The 15,979-nt window shown below is 44.5% G+C and overlaps 1 protein-coding gene across 1 annotated transcript in view; it reads left to right on the top strand.

The window, feature by feature from the left end:
• Positions 1-15,979, top strand: part of Scrn1 (secernin 1) — a 66,294-nt gene that overhangs the window by 9,939 nt on the left and 40,376 nt on the right. Inside the window, exon 2 of the mRNA XM_028864125.2 lies at positions 10,841-11,000. Within this exon, the coding sequence (XP_028719958.1) occupies positions 10,842-11,000 (159 nt within the window). The 5' untranslated portion in view covers position 10,841. The remainder of the gene's footprint in view (positions 1-10,840; positions 11,001-15,979) is intronic.

Below are 15,979 nucleotides of genomic sequence, written 5' to 3'. Positions count from 1 at the left end.
TATTTCAGCCATTTTTGTTTTCTCTGAGCACTACCTCTGCATCCCGAATTATTTCCTCTATAGCATTTTACATAGTATGTGTGTTTCTATAAAACATGTGCTTTTTAGATGAGGATTTTTTAAAATCTTCTCTCTCCTTTCTCAGAGTCTTGCTATATTGTCCAGCATGATCTCAAATTCTTAAGCTCCAATGACTCACTCAGTTCAGCCTTCTTAGTTACTGAGGCTAGATGGTGTTGGCCATTACACCTATATAAGACATGGGCTTTTAAAAATCATTTGTTTTTAAGTGGAGGTCATCACAGTATCATGACACTGTATAGGACATTAACAATCATTCCTTGATATCATCAAATATCTATTTGTTGTTCATGTTAGCCCAATTGCCTTAGAAGATTTTTGTATGATTTATTTAAATTAGGATTCAAGTAAGTGCTGCTCCGTGTAATTGCTGGGTGTGTATCTTAAGGAATTTTGTCCCTCCATCTGTGGGGTTTTTGTTTGTATGTTTGTTTATTTTGGGTTTTTTTTGCATCTTTTTTTTTTATATCTTTCTTCGTTTATTGTTATTGTTGAAGAAGCCAACTTTGTTCCACAGAGTGTTCTAGAATGCTAGTTTTACTGATGGCATCCTCTGATGTACTTTTATTTCATGTCATTGGATAGTCAGTATGCTTAAGTTGGACTTTGGAATAGGAATATAGCTGATGATCTAGATGCCAATCACTACTGAGAAGGGTGCTGTAGGATTGGTGATAATTAGGATTATTATCACCACTAAATAATGGGAGACAAGAAGTAAGCACTGATTGAGTGCTCACTGTATGTAGTCACAGTGCTAGGTATGTTCCATTACCTCTCATAAACGTGTGTGCTATGCTGGTAGAGGGATTGTCTTCATTTCCAGACAACACTGTTTTAGACTCAATCAATGGAGTCAGGACAGGAAACAGGATCTGTGTGTCTCCACAGCATGTCTGTCTCATGCTCTAGTGCACATGGGCCTTCAGGGCTAGACAGACCTTAGAAAAGAGTACAGTTGCACAAACCAGATCCTGTGGATTTTTGACTGGCCCTGGGTTGGGGATGGAGGGATGCGGGGACAGTTGGGAGAACCCTAGCCTGTCTCTCCCACCCAGTTCCATTCTTGGAGCCATGCAGGATGTGAATAGATCTTGCCAGAGCTTTGAGTTGTCAGAAGAGGCCAAACATCTGAATGTCTGTCTTCAAATGTTAGTTGCGAATTCAGGATTTTATCTAAAGGGCAACACTTCAGCTCAAACCGGTAGCCAGTTTGCAGGCCCATGTTGTACTGCTGGGAAGCATGTGGGCCGAAGACCCAGCAGTTAACTGTCAGAGGCAGATGTTTAGGCTCTGGCATACACCCTCTAGCTCTTGCCACAAGTTGGGAAGAGTTCATGGCCCCTCATGATTTCCTAGAGAAGGGACAGGCTGAGATTTGAGGTGATGTGGGCTCGTAACCTGTTGTTGCACTGTGTAGTTAGTGTCTGGTGTGTTCCCCCAGTCCTCCATGTTCCCAGCCTGTGGCACTACTGAGAGATGGTGGAATTTTTAAGGGTGGGCCTAGTCATTGAGAGCTGCTGGTAACAAAAGTCCATGAGAGTATACAGCAGTGACAACTAGAGTTCAGAGGGTCAAACTATCAGAACCAAGGGTTCTGTGAGAGGAAACCACCACACAAGGCATTGTGGAATTACTGCCTTTTGAGTGAACTGGCTGTCTCTTGTTGTAAACTTCTTGTGCAATAACAGCTATGACTCTCCCCATTTACTGTGCATTCCCATGTTATGTGTACATGTAATCTCATGATTGCAACTCCATCTTATGGGCACACATATTTGTGAATAGTCAAGAAGATGGTTTCTTATTTAACTGTACAATTTTTATGAATAGAAACATACTAAAATATGGTTCATAACTAGGTCTGTTGTTCCATGTGAACTGTAGACACTTAGAGGTCTTGTTCTCCATCCTTAGCCACTGACAAGGTAAATATTGGCTGGACAAAGTGTCTTTGTAGAACTTTCACAGAGTGGAATTGCAGGTGCCTGGCCTTGTTACATCAAAACCCCTCAGAAGAATTGTAATGAACCAGAAGTGATAGTGCAGGTGTCTGGCCTGGGTATATCCTAGTCCTTCAAGAGATCAATACCACCTATGCTGCCCTAAGCTTCCTCCACCAGCACCTCCCTACTCTGATTAAAAAAACAACACTTTGTACTTATTTCTACATCAGTTTTAATGCAAGATTTTAGCTCAGTAGACTAATTATATATAGGTGCTGAGATTCAGGTGACTAACAGAAAAAAGGCTGTTAACTGACTAACCATGTCTGGATATTATTAATCACATAAAATGGTACATATATCTTTGCCTTTTCCTTAAATCTCTCATTGGTTTAATTTCTTTCCTTGTAACCCCTGTAGCTATCCCTTTAAGAGATAGAACTTTTTACAACCTACAGCTGTTGTCAATCACCAATTAAGCTGACAAGTCTTTGCCAAGTGTGACTCTTATCAGAATACTTGTCCCTGAGAGTTTACTTTGTAGTTTTTACTAACAAGTTGTTAATGAATGGATCTCTATACATATATGCTTAGGGAAGTAAAGAAGAGAAGATGGAAAAGACCTAACAGATATGAGAGAACAGCAAGAAGAGGATTGATTGAGAAGAACAGAGAAGAGGACAGAGATGGAAAGAACTAGATAGAGATAAGAGAACAGCAGAAGGGACTGAGCGCAGTCGGGACTGAGAGGAGCTAAGTAAGAGAGCAGAAAAGAAACTGTGCAGATAGAATTGACTGAGAAGAATAAAGTGAACGGACTAAAGAACTCAGTGTGCTTAGATTCATTCGATAGCCCTCAGATTAGAATCCTCAGCTGGTTGGTAGACTTCCATGGGCCCTGGGAGCAAACAATATAGGCTGGACCTATTATTGTTTGTGTTACCTAGTGGGGAGTAATGGGTCACTGGGCGGGGTGGGGGTTGGGGGGGTCTTAATGCAGCAGCAGGCTCAGCCTCTTCCTCTCTCTTTTTCATTTCCAATCAGGAAGTGAGCAACACTGCCTGCCATAAGCCTAATCATGAGCTCAGAAGCAGTGGGATCTGTAGGCCATGGACTAGAACCTCCCAAACGATGACCCAGAATAGCTCCTCTGTTGTTCTGAGTTGATTATAGGGGTTGTTGTTTTGTTTTGTTTTTCAGTGTAGGAGAGCTGGCTACACACCCAGTTAACACCTTCTGAGGTCTCTTTTTGGTAGTCCCTCCATCAAAGCCATGCTACTACGGTCACATACCCCCGGCTGTAGAGCTTTATGCTATAGCCTCCTGAACTCCAAAGGACCACATAAAATCTGTCTTCTCGTTGGCAGAGCTTGCTGAGTCTGAGGTAACTCACACCCCGATTTTTAGGTAACTCCTTTCCCAGACATGCCAGTAGTCCTTCTTATTTCAATAGCAAAGCTATAACAGAAGACTCAGTTTATAAATGAGTATCATTTGTCTCATTTTCAATTCAGCAGCAATGTCAATAATTTTAAAGATGAATTTTTCCACCGAAAAGATCATTTGTTGGCCTCTCTGGGAAGTACTATTTCACAGACTTTGAATTCCAAGTTCCTCGGAGGGTGGGGAGTAGGGAAGACCCGCTGGCCATTGGCTTTCATTGCAGTATGAGGAAAGGCAGTCTGTACAGTTATTTGCACGACAACTAACAAGCTACAGCTCGGATGGACAGTCATTTTCTTCCTCTCCAGTAACTCGAGGCTTTCTTATCATTGGCTGAGGTGACTGATGGGGATCACTCTAGCTTGGTGGAAATAAAGGGCCAGGGCAGTTTGGCAGCCATACAAAGAACCTCCTGGCCAGGCTTGGGGCATTCATGTTTTCAATAATCCCTCCCTGAGCTTGAGGACAAAGCCCTTTTCTCCCATGCAGCTTCCTCCCTCCTTGTCTAGACATTCTGCAGCGGTTTCCTAGTTACAGGAGCACAAACCCAGTCCCACAAGTCTGCAGGCCAGCCTCCTGCCACCAGGCACAGGCTGAGTTCTGGTAGAGGCAGCAATACTGAATGAGCTCTAGTCTTATCCCCAAGAGGAAGTCATGAATCCTAAGGAGGTCCCAGGGCGGGTTAAGGGCTGCGCCTAGGGAGTCTTTGCTTAGCGATGGCAACAGATCTGAAGCTGTCCTGGGGATTGAAGAGCAAGCACATGCAGATATTTATAACTTTAGAATTTGAATTGTGGTAAAATATACATACAATGGTCCTTGATGTCATCTCTAATTGGCAGCATTAAGTACATCCACTCTGTCGTGTAACTGCTATCCAGGACTTTGTCCATCTTGTAGATGCAAATGCTTTCCTTCCCTGTTTTGATCAAACCCTGCGATCCCCATTCTCCTTCCTTCCTTCCTTCCTTCCTTCCTTCCTTCCTTCCTTCCTTCCTTCCTTCCTTCCTTCCTTCCTTTTAGTTTATTTATTTTTATTTTATGTGTGTTGGTGTTTTGCCTGCATGTACGTCTGTGTGAGGGTGTCAGGTCCCCTAGAACTGGAGCTACAGATGGTTGTGAGTCACCATGTGGGTGCTGAGAATTGAACCCGGGTCCTCTGGAAGAGCAGTCAGTGTTCTTAACTGCTGAGTCATCTCTCCAGCCCCCAGTCTCCCCACTCCGCTCCCCCCCCCCCACACACACCCCTGCCCCATGGTTCTGTTTTCTATTTCTAGGTGTCTGGCTGTTCTGGTTCCTTGATGGGACTGAAATCATATAGTACAGGTTGGGCACACCACATCTGATATTTTGGTTTGAATATGAAATATCTCAGCTCCGCTCATATGTTTGGACACTTGGTCCCCAGCTAGAGGATGGGCCTAGCTGGAGGAAGTGTGTGACTGGAAGCAGGCATCACTTTCTGGTTATTCTGTTTCCTGACTGAGAACCCAGTGTGACCAGCCACCTTGTGTGTGTGCCTGTCGGCATCCCTTCCCCTCCATGATGGACTGGATCACCATAGAACTATGAGTCAAAATAAACCCTTTACTGCTAGGACGCTTCTTGTCAGGCCTATAGTGACATCTTGAGAAAAGCAGTTAATGTACCCAAGAGCGCAACTTTCCATGTCTGAACCAACTCCAGAACAGGAAATTTCATATCCGCCCTCAGAGGATAGGTCCATCAAGACAGTCAGACTATGTGTATAAGGTGTGTGGGAAACGTCACACAGTTTGTATTTAAAGTTTGGGTCCCTCTAAAGCATTTCATCATATATTCATGTCCAGTAATCTGAAAGTAATCTGAGGTCTGAAACATTGGGCAAAGGGATACTCATGTATATTTGTGTTTTTCTGATTTGCTTATTCATTAGCATACAGTTGGCTGCTGAATTTTAAATTAAATTTTGTTTTGTTTTTGTTTGTTTGTTTGTTTGAGACAGGATTTCTCTGTGTAGCCCTGGCTGTCTAGATCTTGCTCTGTAGACCAGGCTGACCTCGAACTCAGAGATCCTTCCTGTCTCTGCCTTCCGAGTGCTGGGATTAAAGGTGTGTGCCACCACCATCCAGCATTAAATTAATTTAAAAATATAGTTCCTTAGTTCCACTAAACGTATTTCAAGTACTCATTAGCCACAACTGGCTAGCTACTACTAATATCCAAGGAAGAGACTTCCAACTGCTCAGAAAGAGCTAATTGGACAGAAAGCTGCTGGCTTACCCTGATAACTGGCTGGGAGAAAACATACCGGATATTTTTTCACACTGAGACATCTAAGAACTAATCAGACTTCCTTTCTCTACCTGCCACAAGGCATTTGTATATTTCTGAATGGGATACTTATCCCAGCTTCCTATCTTTTAATGCCCCCTCTCCTCCAGTGCACGGCCATTAAATAACTAATTGAAGAACTTACTCAGAGAACCTGGAGAGCACAAATGCACTTTAAAGGGTTCCCAGCGTGGACTTGGGAGATGCCGGTTAGCATCGCCATTGATGGGAGTTAAATTGGAGTGTTTCATTAATTAGAACTGAATTGCTAACCTGGCAAGAATCCTAATTAGCTTTTGCCACAAAGCAGCCATATTCAGTAGGCCTACCCTCAGCCAGCTGCTTTTAAGGCTTTTTCCCTTGAAACCCACGGTGAATGTGGAACGCTGTGTCAATCCAGTGTCTACACATATGTGTCTGCGCAAATATATACAGCCCGCTTTGAACTGCTTATGCCCTTACTGTGTGCGATGCACCATATTCCATCCTGTAGCCCACAAGAGGGCCACAGCATGGGGTCTGGGAAGGGCTGTCTTGGTGGCACAGGGATGCCACCTTTGCCACCAGTGAGTCTCTTCCTACACCTCACACACACAGCTTTAAATAAAAAGATTATAATTACAACCTTTCTACCTTACCCCTCCCATACCTCCCATATATAGTTTTTCCCGCTCTCCTTCAAATACATAGCCTCTGTTTTCACTAATCATTATTGCATGCATATATATCTATATATTTGTATATATATATATCTTCCTAAATATAACCCACTGAGTCCGTATAATGTTACTTGTGTGTGTGTGTTCAGGGCTGACCGTTGGCACTGGATAACCAGTTGGTGTGCTCTTCCCTGGAGGGCCACCTCTCCTGCTCCCAGCTTGACTCAGTTGCTATAGTTCTTTGTGTAAGGCTGAGGCCTCATGGGCTTTTTCCTGCACACTTAGCACTTTTTTGTGGGCTAGGAAGCCAAGCCTGCTTAAAGGAAGTGGGTGGAAGTTTGAAGGAAAGAAAAAAATGGAGGCATCAAAATCACTCATAAACCAAAGAGAGGAAGTAAACAAAACGTTGCAGGTTAAAATGAGGTCGTCTTCCTTGTGGACTCTGCCTTAGCACCATGATATTCGCATCGCGGTAAAAAGAATATCGGTTCAGAATGTCTAGTGCCTTCTCCAGAGCTACTGTGACCAGTTCAGTTGCTGCTTCCTGACGTTTTCTCCAGTCTCCAGAAGCATCCCATTCTTCTTTCCTAATTTTAGCAGGGGTGGGGGTGGTGAGGGTCGGGGTGGTTTGTTTGTTTTGTTTTGGGACAGGGTCTCACTATGTAGTCTGGGCTGGCTTGGAATTGGTTATGTAGACCATGCTGGTCTTGAACTCACAGAGTTCCTCTTTCCTTCAGAATGCTAGAATAAAAGGGGTCGGTCTGCTACCACGCCGTACAATTGGCAATCATTCAGTTTTAGTGGCTGATCACATATTTAGTCACCGGGCTAATGGGGAGTGTTTCCAAAGTACTTTGGGATTAGCAGAAACCTTGATGTGGAAATCTCCATGTCTGGGTTTCTTTCGGAAATAGTATGGCCACTCCACCTATCAGAGTTCTTAGATGTCACATACGGCAGCTGAAATGTAAATTGTTAAGCCTAGTGGTCACCAGGGACTGGAGACTTTTCAATCATCAGCTGGTCTAGGAGTCTTGCCCAGTCATCTCTGAGGCTAGCAGATGGGACTCAGGCACATTAAAGTGACAGTTAGCTCAGCTGATGGTTGTGAGGTAGTTTGTGGGTTCTTCTAGCTAAACACACACACACACAAGGTGGGGAGGTTGGGAGAGAGAGGGAGAGAGAGAGAGAAAGAGAGACAGAGAGAGAGAGAGCGAGAGAGAGAGAGAGAGAGAGAGAGAGAGAGAGAGAGAGAGATATTGATTGATTGATTACACTACCTTCTAGAATTCCTTGATGTCCCCAAAACCCAATGAAAAAGCCAGCCTCCCTGATCCCTACCTTCCTTGGCTGGCTTCTGTTGTCTGTGTCCTCTTCATGGTCACTTGACCCAGTGACCCAGCTGACTTACTGAGCAAGCAGAAGAATAGTGCTTGCTAAAAAGCTTTGGGTTTTGTGTATTCTGCAAATACCTCTTATAAATGAAAGACCTGTGTTTGGAGTAGCCCGGGCATAGAGCTAGTAAGGTAGTTTCTAAACATGGCTGACTCTGAGACTTGATTGCTGTAGGTGTGAATGAAGCTAGTGAATTTTGACTGACTTGCTCAGGGGAAGTTTGGAGTGCTGCCCTATTTTAAAAGTCAGCCCCCATGGTATCTTCTATTTACACAGCCTTTAACATTTACAAACTATGTCTTCCGGGTCATTTACTTGGACATTTGTAAGAAGCGTGTGAGGTGAGACAAAATATTTGCAGACGAGAAACCAAGGCTCAGGGAGGTAGATTGGTTTGCCCGTGGTCACACAGCTGGTAGCTGGTAGCTGGTAGAGCTGAGCTTTTAGTCTCAGTCTAGAGCAGTGGCTCTTAGCCTTCTTAATGCTGCGGCCCTTTGATACACTTCCTCATGTTGTGATGACCCCAACTATAAAATTATTTTTGCTGCTACACCGTAACTGTAATATTGCTACTGTCATGAATAGTAAATGTAAATGTCTGTGCTTTTTAATGGTCTTAGGGTCCACTGGTCTGTGAAAGGGTCATTTGGCTCCAAAGGGTCACAAGCCACAGGTTGAGAACTGCTGTCTAGAGCTTTTGAGAGGCTGCTGCTTTACTTCTGTTGAATTCTGGACTCATAAAATACGATACATTTAGTTGAGCAACTGATGGCCCAGACAGAAAGTGGACTCAGTGAGTGTCTTTAACGCTGGGCTTGGAGAGGGGGCCACTGTAATTGGGTGGCATGGGTCCTGTCCTCAAGGGCTTTTTTTTTTTTTTTTTTTTTTTTTGAAGCAGATGAATAAATATATTTACAAGCAACAAATGTATGTTATTCTAGAAAAAAACTGAGTGTGTTAGAACTCACGGATGCTGATTAATTAACCGAGTTTCTGGAACTCTCCTGGAAAGAAAGCAGCTTTGAATCAGGTCCTGCTGTGCAAGCAGACCAAGGAAAAGTCTCTGAGGCCAGGTGCTGAGGCTGCATGGCAAAGCAGACACTTGCAGACAGAAACTCCAGCTTGTGGAATGCTAGAAAACAACAAAGGGACACTTGTTTATTGAAAACCTACTCCACACAAGACAGGGTGTGGATCTGGGTTTGTAGCGGCGTGTTAAGAGACTTGAGACTTTCATTTTGTGTGTGGTCTTTAGAGAGAGAGAGAGACTATCAAGTGTTGATAATGAGATGGTTAGAGAGGTATTTCAGATTGTGGTTGTTACTTCAAAAGTAAAGGACAGGCATTTGTGAGAGGTGTAGCGTGCTCCTGTGAGTTAGAACGGTGTTGGAACTTAAATGGAAGCTTTGAGAATTACTCAGAGACATAGGGAGCACGGAATGAATGGGGTGAGGGTGGGAGTGGAGCAGAGGCCCTGGGATGTTGGAAAACTGGGAAAAGGCCTGTGCGCTGCTGAGGGTGGAGGGTGAGCAGTGAGGTGAAGCCGAGGCAGGGGAACACATACTGATCAGACCTTATTTATCAGGCTTTTGTTTTAAGAGCTGTCATCAACTTTCAAAGTATGTAAGGCAGAGATTACATGATTGGATGCGTTCTTTTTTTAAAAGTTGCTTTGGCAGCAGTGTGCAGAACGTTTTGAAGTGGGAAACAGGCTTTTCAGAAATTCCTGAAGGGCTCCCATGTGATCATGACTAGAGATGATGGTGTGTATGTGTGTGTGTGGGGGTGGCAGCTGGGATGAAAGGGAATGGCTAATTCCCAGAGGGCTGTAGGAGATGGTGAAGCAGATGGTAAGGATGATTTCTGAGTCCTGGCGCTCTAATAGGATGGATGGTGGAGCTGGTCCTGAGATCTGGGACAAGGTACCAAGTTTGAGAAAGATCAGCCTTGGACATCAGAGAGGTAGCTGAGTGGAGGAGATGGAAACTCAAGTTGAGAACTGAGCTGGGCTTAGCTGTCCGAGTTATTGGTGCAAGGAATCTCTGGGCATGTTTGCATCCTACCCCCACCAGGGGAAATGAGAAGAAGCCAGCTCAGGAGCCAACATAGAGGTGGAGGAAAACCCAGAGTACTTGCATATTATGCCATTGAGGCAGAGTAAACATTATTTTAAAAGAGTGGCCATACCTTTCAAATCTCCAAATCATTTTCCTCATAATGCCCAAATCTGTTAAGGGGTGGCCACCATGCATCTCTGGTCCAGGGCGTTTCTACAAGGGACAGTTGGCTCACTGTGTCATTGCTGGTTCTATGTGTGTGGGCTCAGACAACTGAGGGACAGAAATACAGCACGGGGGAATTACATCTGAACTCAACACGCACAGGCGATTTCATCTTATTACTCTCCAAACCATTTAGTATATGAATTATTTATGTAGCATTTACATTGTGTTAGGCATTCTAAACAATCTAGAGATGACTTAAAGCCTGCAGGAAATGTGTATAGGTTATAAGCAAATACTGTACCCTTTTAAATGAGGGACTTGGGCATACTGCAGGGTCCTGGCATCAATCTCCTGGAATACCAAAGGACAACTGTATATCATTTATTCATTTATTCATGTGACAGATTGCAGTGTGTGTGTGTGTGTGTGTGTGTGTGTGTGTGTGTGTGTGTGTATGCACATGTGTGATGCCAGGAATAATAACCTCTTTTCCTTTCTCTTACATCACTGCTCTTTTTCGGCTGCCACTATGGCCTGTTGCCAATTTGAGTTTACTTAGCCCCACGAAGGACTAAGCATGCATGGTCTCTGCAACTGTGCAAATTCTGCTTCAGATTCCCCAGATGAATGCCAGCCGGGATCCTGTTCTGAGTTAGTTAGCTGCAAGCGGTTCAGCCGTCAGCCTGCATCAGCTGCTGATGTGCAGGTCACGCACAGGCAGTTGGAGTGTCCCCTGCCCAGCCTGCTGCCGTAGCCTTCACCGCTCTTCTCTTTGCAGGATGTCTGGCGCTCCTCCAAGTTACTGTTTCGTGGCTTTGCCACCTCGAGCTAAGGATGGTTTGGTGGTGTTTGGGAAAAATTCCGCACGGCCCAGAGACGAAGTGCAGGAGGTGGTGTACTTCCCGGCTGCTGAGCACGAAGCTGAGAGCAGAGTTGAGGTGAGTGATCAAGTCCCGCCGCTCCTCCGAATGTCTTCCGTCCTTGCCGCTAACCACCCGACTTCGTCCCTGGAAGCCTGCTTACCTTTCAGATGGCCATGCCATTCCTACCAATTCCATTTTTCATGCTGATGTGCTCAGAGCCTTAACAACAAGGGCGCACGGAGAATTCTGTGTTCACTATGGTCCTTGTTTTATGGTTAAGGAAAATACCTAATTCCAAAGATGACTGTGTAAAATAAGACAGATCCATTTAAGTCCAGCTTGCTCCCTTATGGCTTTCCTTTCTCCCCATAGGTAACCTCATTTCGGAAGTGGTTTTGTTCTTTTGTTTTGGTTGGTTTAGCCTTCTGCATTGGTTTACAGAGAAATGTCCTGCATCGGTTCATAGGTGAACAGTTGGTCCCCAGTTGGTGGTGGTGTTTTGGGAGGTGATGGAACCTTTACAACGAGCAGCCTCGCTGGAGGAAGTATGTCACTGGGGGCGGGTTTTTAGTGTTTCTGGTTCACTTCCCTTGCTTCCTGTGTGAGATTGAGGTGTGATCTCTCAGCTTCCTGCTCTAGCCATCTGCTGCCATGCATCCCCTGCCGTTATGGTCATCTATTCCTTGGGGACTGTTAGCTAAAATAAACTCTCTAAGTTATTCCGTGTGTGCATGTTCATCCTGGTTCCTTTCCTATTAGATTAACGGCTAGTAAATCACACACAGTGTGTGTTCATCCCCATTCCTTTCCTATGAGAGTAACAGTAACTTACTGTGCATAGCCTGCCTCTCTCTCCTTTTTCTTTTCTTCCCTTTTCCTAAGGCAGAGCCTTGCTACATAGCTGTACTGGCCTTGAATTCACAGTCTTCTTGTCGTGGCCCCTGAGTACCAGGATTACATGTGCATACCACTACAGCTGGCTTTTTCCCCCCCAACAAAATTCATATTGTGGTATATCCATTATTTCTCTGTTGCTGGGATAAAACACCGTGACCAAGCCAAGTTACAGAAAGAAGGGTTTATGATCCAGAGTGGTAGGAGTCCATCATCATTACAGTGGGGAAGCCTGGCAGCCAGGCTGCATGGCACCCAGAGCAGCAAAATGTGTACTTACATCTTGAACTGAAAGCCAGGAGCAAAGAGCACGCTGGGAATTGCACGTGGCTTTTAAAACCCCAAAGTGACAAAAAACCCACCCTCTGTAACATATTTCCTCTCGTAAGGCCATGCCTTCTAAACCTACCCAAACAGTGCCACTGAATAGGGACCTAGCATTCAAACATCTGAGCGTGTGGAGACATTCTCATCAAACCCACCACATTTGGAGATCAGAAAATACAGTAGACGCGGCATACACTTCAGTATTCTTCATTGTGTAGTGTTGCATCCAATGGCTGTGCCAGTTGACTAAGTTAACCACCTCCACATTGCCACTGGGTTATTAGTTCTGGGTTGCTACCAGCAGTGCCGGAGGAGTGGTAGTCATTTTTATCTACCACAGTGTCTTGTCTCTTGTATGTCTATTATGCCAAAGATTGCTCATCACTTCCTGTTTCGAATGCTTTAAAATTTCATTTTTATTAGCATTTATTTGGGATACTTGACTAGAAATAAGATTCTGGGTCACAAGCTAAGTAAACCTGTAACTCTGATAAATATAATCACACCTCTTCTCATAGGTGGTTTACTACTTTGCATGCCCACCGGCAATGCATGACACCATATGTCTCTCTCTATACCTAGAGTGTGTTATTGGTATTTCATGATGCTTATCTTATGTTAATTTTGAATTCTGCTATGTTACTGAATTCTTTTTCAGCTGTGCCAGCTTTTGCCATGGATTCTTTTGGAGTTTCCAGGTGTCCTATTATGGCCCCAAAGTGGGGGTACTTTGATTCTTCTCATATCTCTGATTATTTTCTTGTCTGATTGTGTTGGCTTCTATCTTGAATACGAGGGAGATAGTGATGTTCTTGCAACTGGGCCTGATTAAGTGGAGATGCCTATAGACATCCCACATCAGGATGCTGGTGTCAAGATTGAGACTTGTATAGCTTTATTATAATAAAATCTCTGCATGAGTTCCTATTTAAATGTTAAAAAATAGCTCCGAGGCATTGGTAGATTCTGTTGACGATCACTTTTTCTTTCTTTCTTTCTTTCTTTCTTTCTTTCTTTCTTTCTTTCTTTCTCTCTCTCTCTCTCTCTCTCTCTCTCTCTCTCTCTCTCTCTCTCTCTTTCTTTCTCTCTCTCTCTCCCTTCCTTCTTTCCTTCCTTTCTTCCTTCCTTCCTTTCTTCCTTCCTTCTTTCCTTCCTTCCTTTCATTCACCAGTTATGGGGAGGATTGCCTAACGCCTTCCTTTCTTTTTTTTTTTTGTTTTTTGTTTTTTGTTTTTCGAGACAGGGTTTCTCTGTGTAGCTTTGCGCCTTTTCCTGGAACTCACTTGGTAGTCCAGGCTGGCCTCAAACTTACAGAGATCTGCCTGGCTCTGCCTCCCGAGTGCTGGGATTAAAGGCGTGCGCCGCCGCCGCCACCACCACCCGGCTCATTCCTTTCTATTTCTTTGGCAATTGAGTCATGTTTGCAGTCATGGGTCCTGCTTCTTAGTTACGGTGTATTCATTTGTGTCTTTAAATTGTAGTTGTTAAATGATTACGAATTTGTAGAGAAAAACTAGGCTAGTAAAGAACAAGTTCCTTCTGTATCTATACTCCTTAGTGTTTGATGGTGAAAAAAAAAATACAAGATTTTTCTCCTGTCCTGCTTGGTTTAAAGGCACTGTTACCAGTATATCTAGTGTTTTCTTTTCTGAACACTGTTTCTGCTTCACTCTTCTCATGTGGACATTAGCACCAAAGGCTACAGACCCCAATGAAGAGTTGCCTGTTTTGAGGAGGGCAGAGTTGAGTGTACCCTGGTGTAGCTGTCTATGTACAAGATGGTGGGAGACTGTGTCCCATGGAGCTTTCAACAGGACCGCTTGCTTCTTGAGTTGAGCCCTTAGCTAGTCCACATCTCTTCAGTGGGATGCGTATGGAGGTGAAGAGAAATGTGAGTTTCTCCGGTGAGTCAGAGTTCAGCGTCTATTCCTCAGTGAGTAGACATCAGTGTCATTCGGGTGTGAGTGTCTCTTCCAGGAACAGGGCAGACTGCATGGATGAAGTTTGCTGGCTCGAGTTGGTGTTGCCTTCCCTCTCCTGTCTGCTTTTATGAACAGTTAACTCTCCAACGTGATGTCAGAGATGTGGGAACTGAAACGGTCCTGTGGTTTTTTTACAGGATGGATTCAAACCCCAAAGCCAGTGGTGCCCATTTCTATCCCTCATGCACTTCTTATTCCTCCCAGACAGAGGGATGGTTGGGGTCTGCATCATTCACTCTGACCATTGGCATGAATGAATCTCGCTGAAGGCTGGTGATTGCTCTGACTGGTGGTTCATGCAGAAATGATACAGAGTGGTTCCCAGGACTAGATAATAAGATGTAGTTTTTTCTGTCTGTTTATCCTTGTCTTTCTGGACTCTACCCTAAGAACTCAGCCATCTGTCATGATGGGATATATTAAAGTAGTCCACATACATAGGGCAGGTCCCACATGGACAAAACCCAAGGACCAATAGTCAACTATTAGCATGAACTACTGTCAGCACGTGGATGAAAGACCTCTTGGTGATCCAGCCTCAGACAGTGGTGTGGAGACACAGTGTCTAGCTGTTTTCTATTCACATGTCTGAGCCAATGAATCTGTGAGCACAGTAAATGACTATTAATACCACTTAGTTTAGGGGTAATTTGTTAAGTAGCCAGAGTGCCCATAATATTATACACAAGCCTGGTGTAAACATGTCTGAAATAAGAATTGTATGGGGCTGGAGAGATGGCTCAGCAGTTAAGAGCATTGGCTGCTCTTTCAGAGAACCTTGGTTCAAGTCCCAGCACACACATGCCCCCTCACAACTGTCTATGACTCCAATTCCAGGGGACCTGATGCCCCCTCCTTGTCTCTTCAGGCACCAGAGAAGCTTGTGGTGCACAGCCATACACACAGACAAAACATACATGCCATTTAAAAAATAGTTAAAAAGAAAATTTCAGAAGGTTTTTCTTTCTTGATGGACAAGCTAAGCAGCTCTGGGCACTGTGCTCTCATATCCAGAATCATGTCAGGAAGCAGACGTGATTCTGTTCACTGGCTTAACCCACAATATGTTACTATTCAAGTATGCCATGGGTTGACTCATGAGCTCTTGCACAGACGGATGATAATATCCAGCAGTCTCCCGGATGCCCCTGGCCTCCTCCCCGTGTCCCACACCTGTGTTGTGAGCTGCCTCTGTACACACGTGTGTTTGGCAGGTAAAGTTACACCCAGGTAAAAACCACACTCATGGTCTCCATTCCACCTGTCTCTGCTGTCTGACCACACCACTGTACACACACAGCTTACACCGGAAGCCAAGGCAAAGGCTGATCTTCCCTTTCCCACATCCCAGGATGCACAGGGAGAGCTGTCACTGCGTCTATTGTCCGGACACTCTCTGGCGTCCCCATCTCCTCCCCACCATTCCTGTCCCATTCATACTGACCTCATCTTCCTTCTGTTATTCTCTTCTTATTGGCACTGAGTTCTCTCGGTCTTGACGCTTCTTCTTGAAGGATTACCAGAAGTTTCTTTACAGAGCAAAGCTGTCCTACCTTGTTGGAATGTTTGGTTGGATGATGGTCAGGGCTGATACGTATGCTGTGTAGAACTCTTCTCAACTGGCACCCTGTCTACTTCTTTCCTTTATAAAAATTATTAGAATTTTTAAAAAGAGTAGTGCTGTGTTTATAAGAATATGAGTAGAAAGTAGAGTTCCCAGAGCATCCTCCCCATCACCAGCCTCTGATGGATGGATACTGACATGGGCTACATCATCTCCTTTGTGCCCCCATCCTCCCCATCACCAGCCTCTGATGGATGGGTACTGACATGGGCTACATCGTCTCCTTT

The sequence above is a fragment of the Peromyscus leucopus genome, chromosome 3, assembly GCF_004664715.2.
Source record: "Peromyscus leucopus breed LL Stock chromosome 3, UCI_PerLeu_2.1, whole genome shotgun sequence".
NCBI lineage: Eukaryota > Metazoa > Chordata > Mammalia > Rodentia > Cricetidae > Peromyscus > Peromyscus leucopus.
The sequence above is the reverse complement of the archived record's forward strand: the minus strand, read 5'-3'. Positions and strand labels throughout refer to the sequence as shown.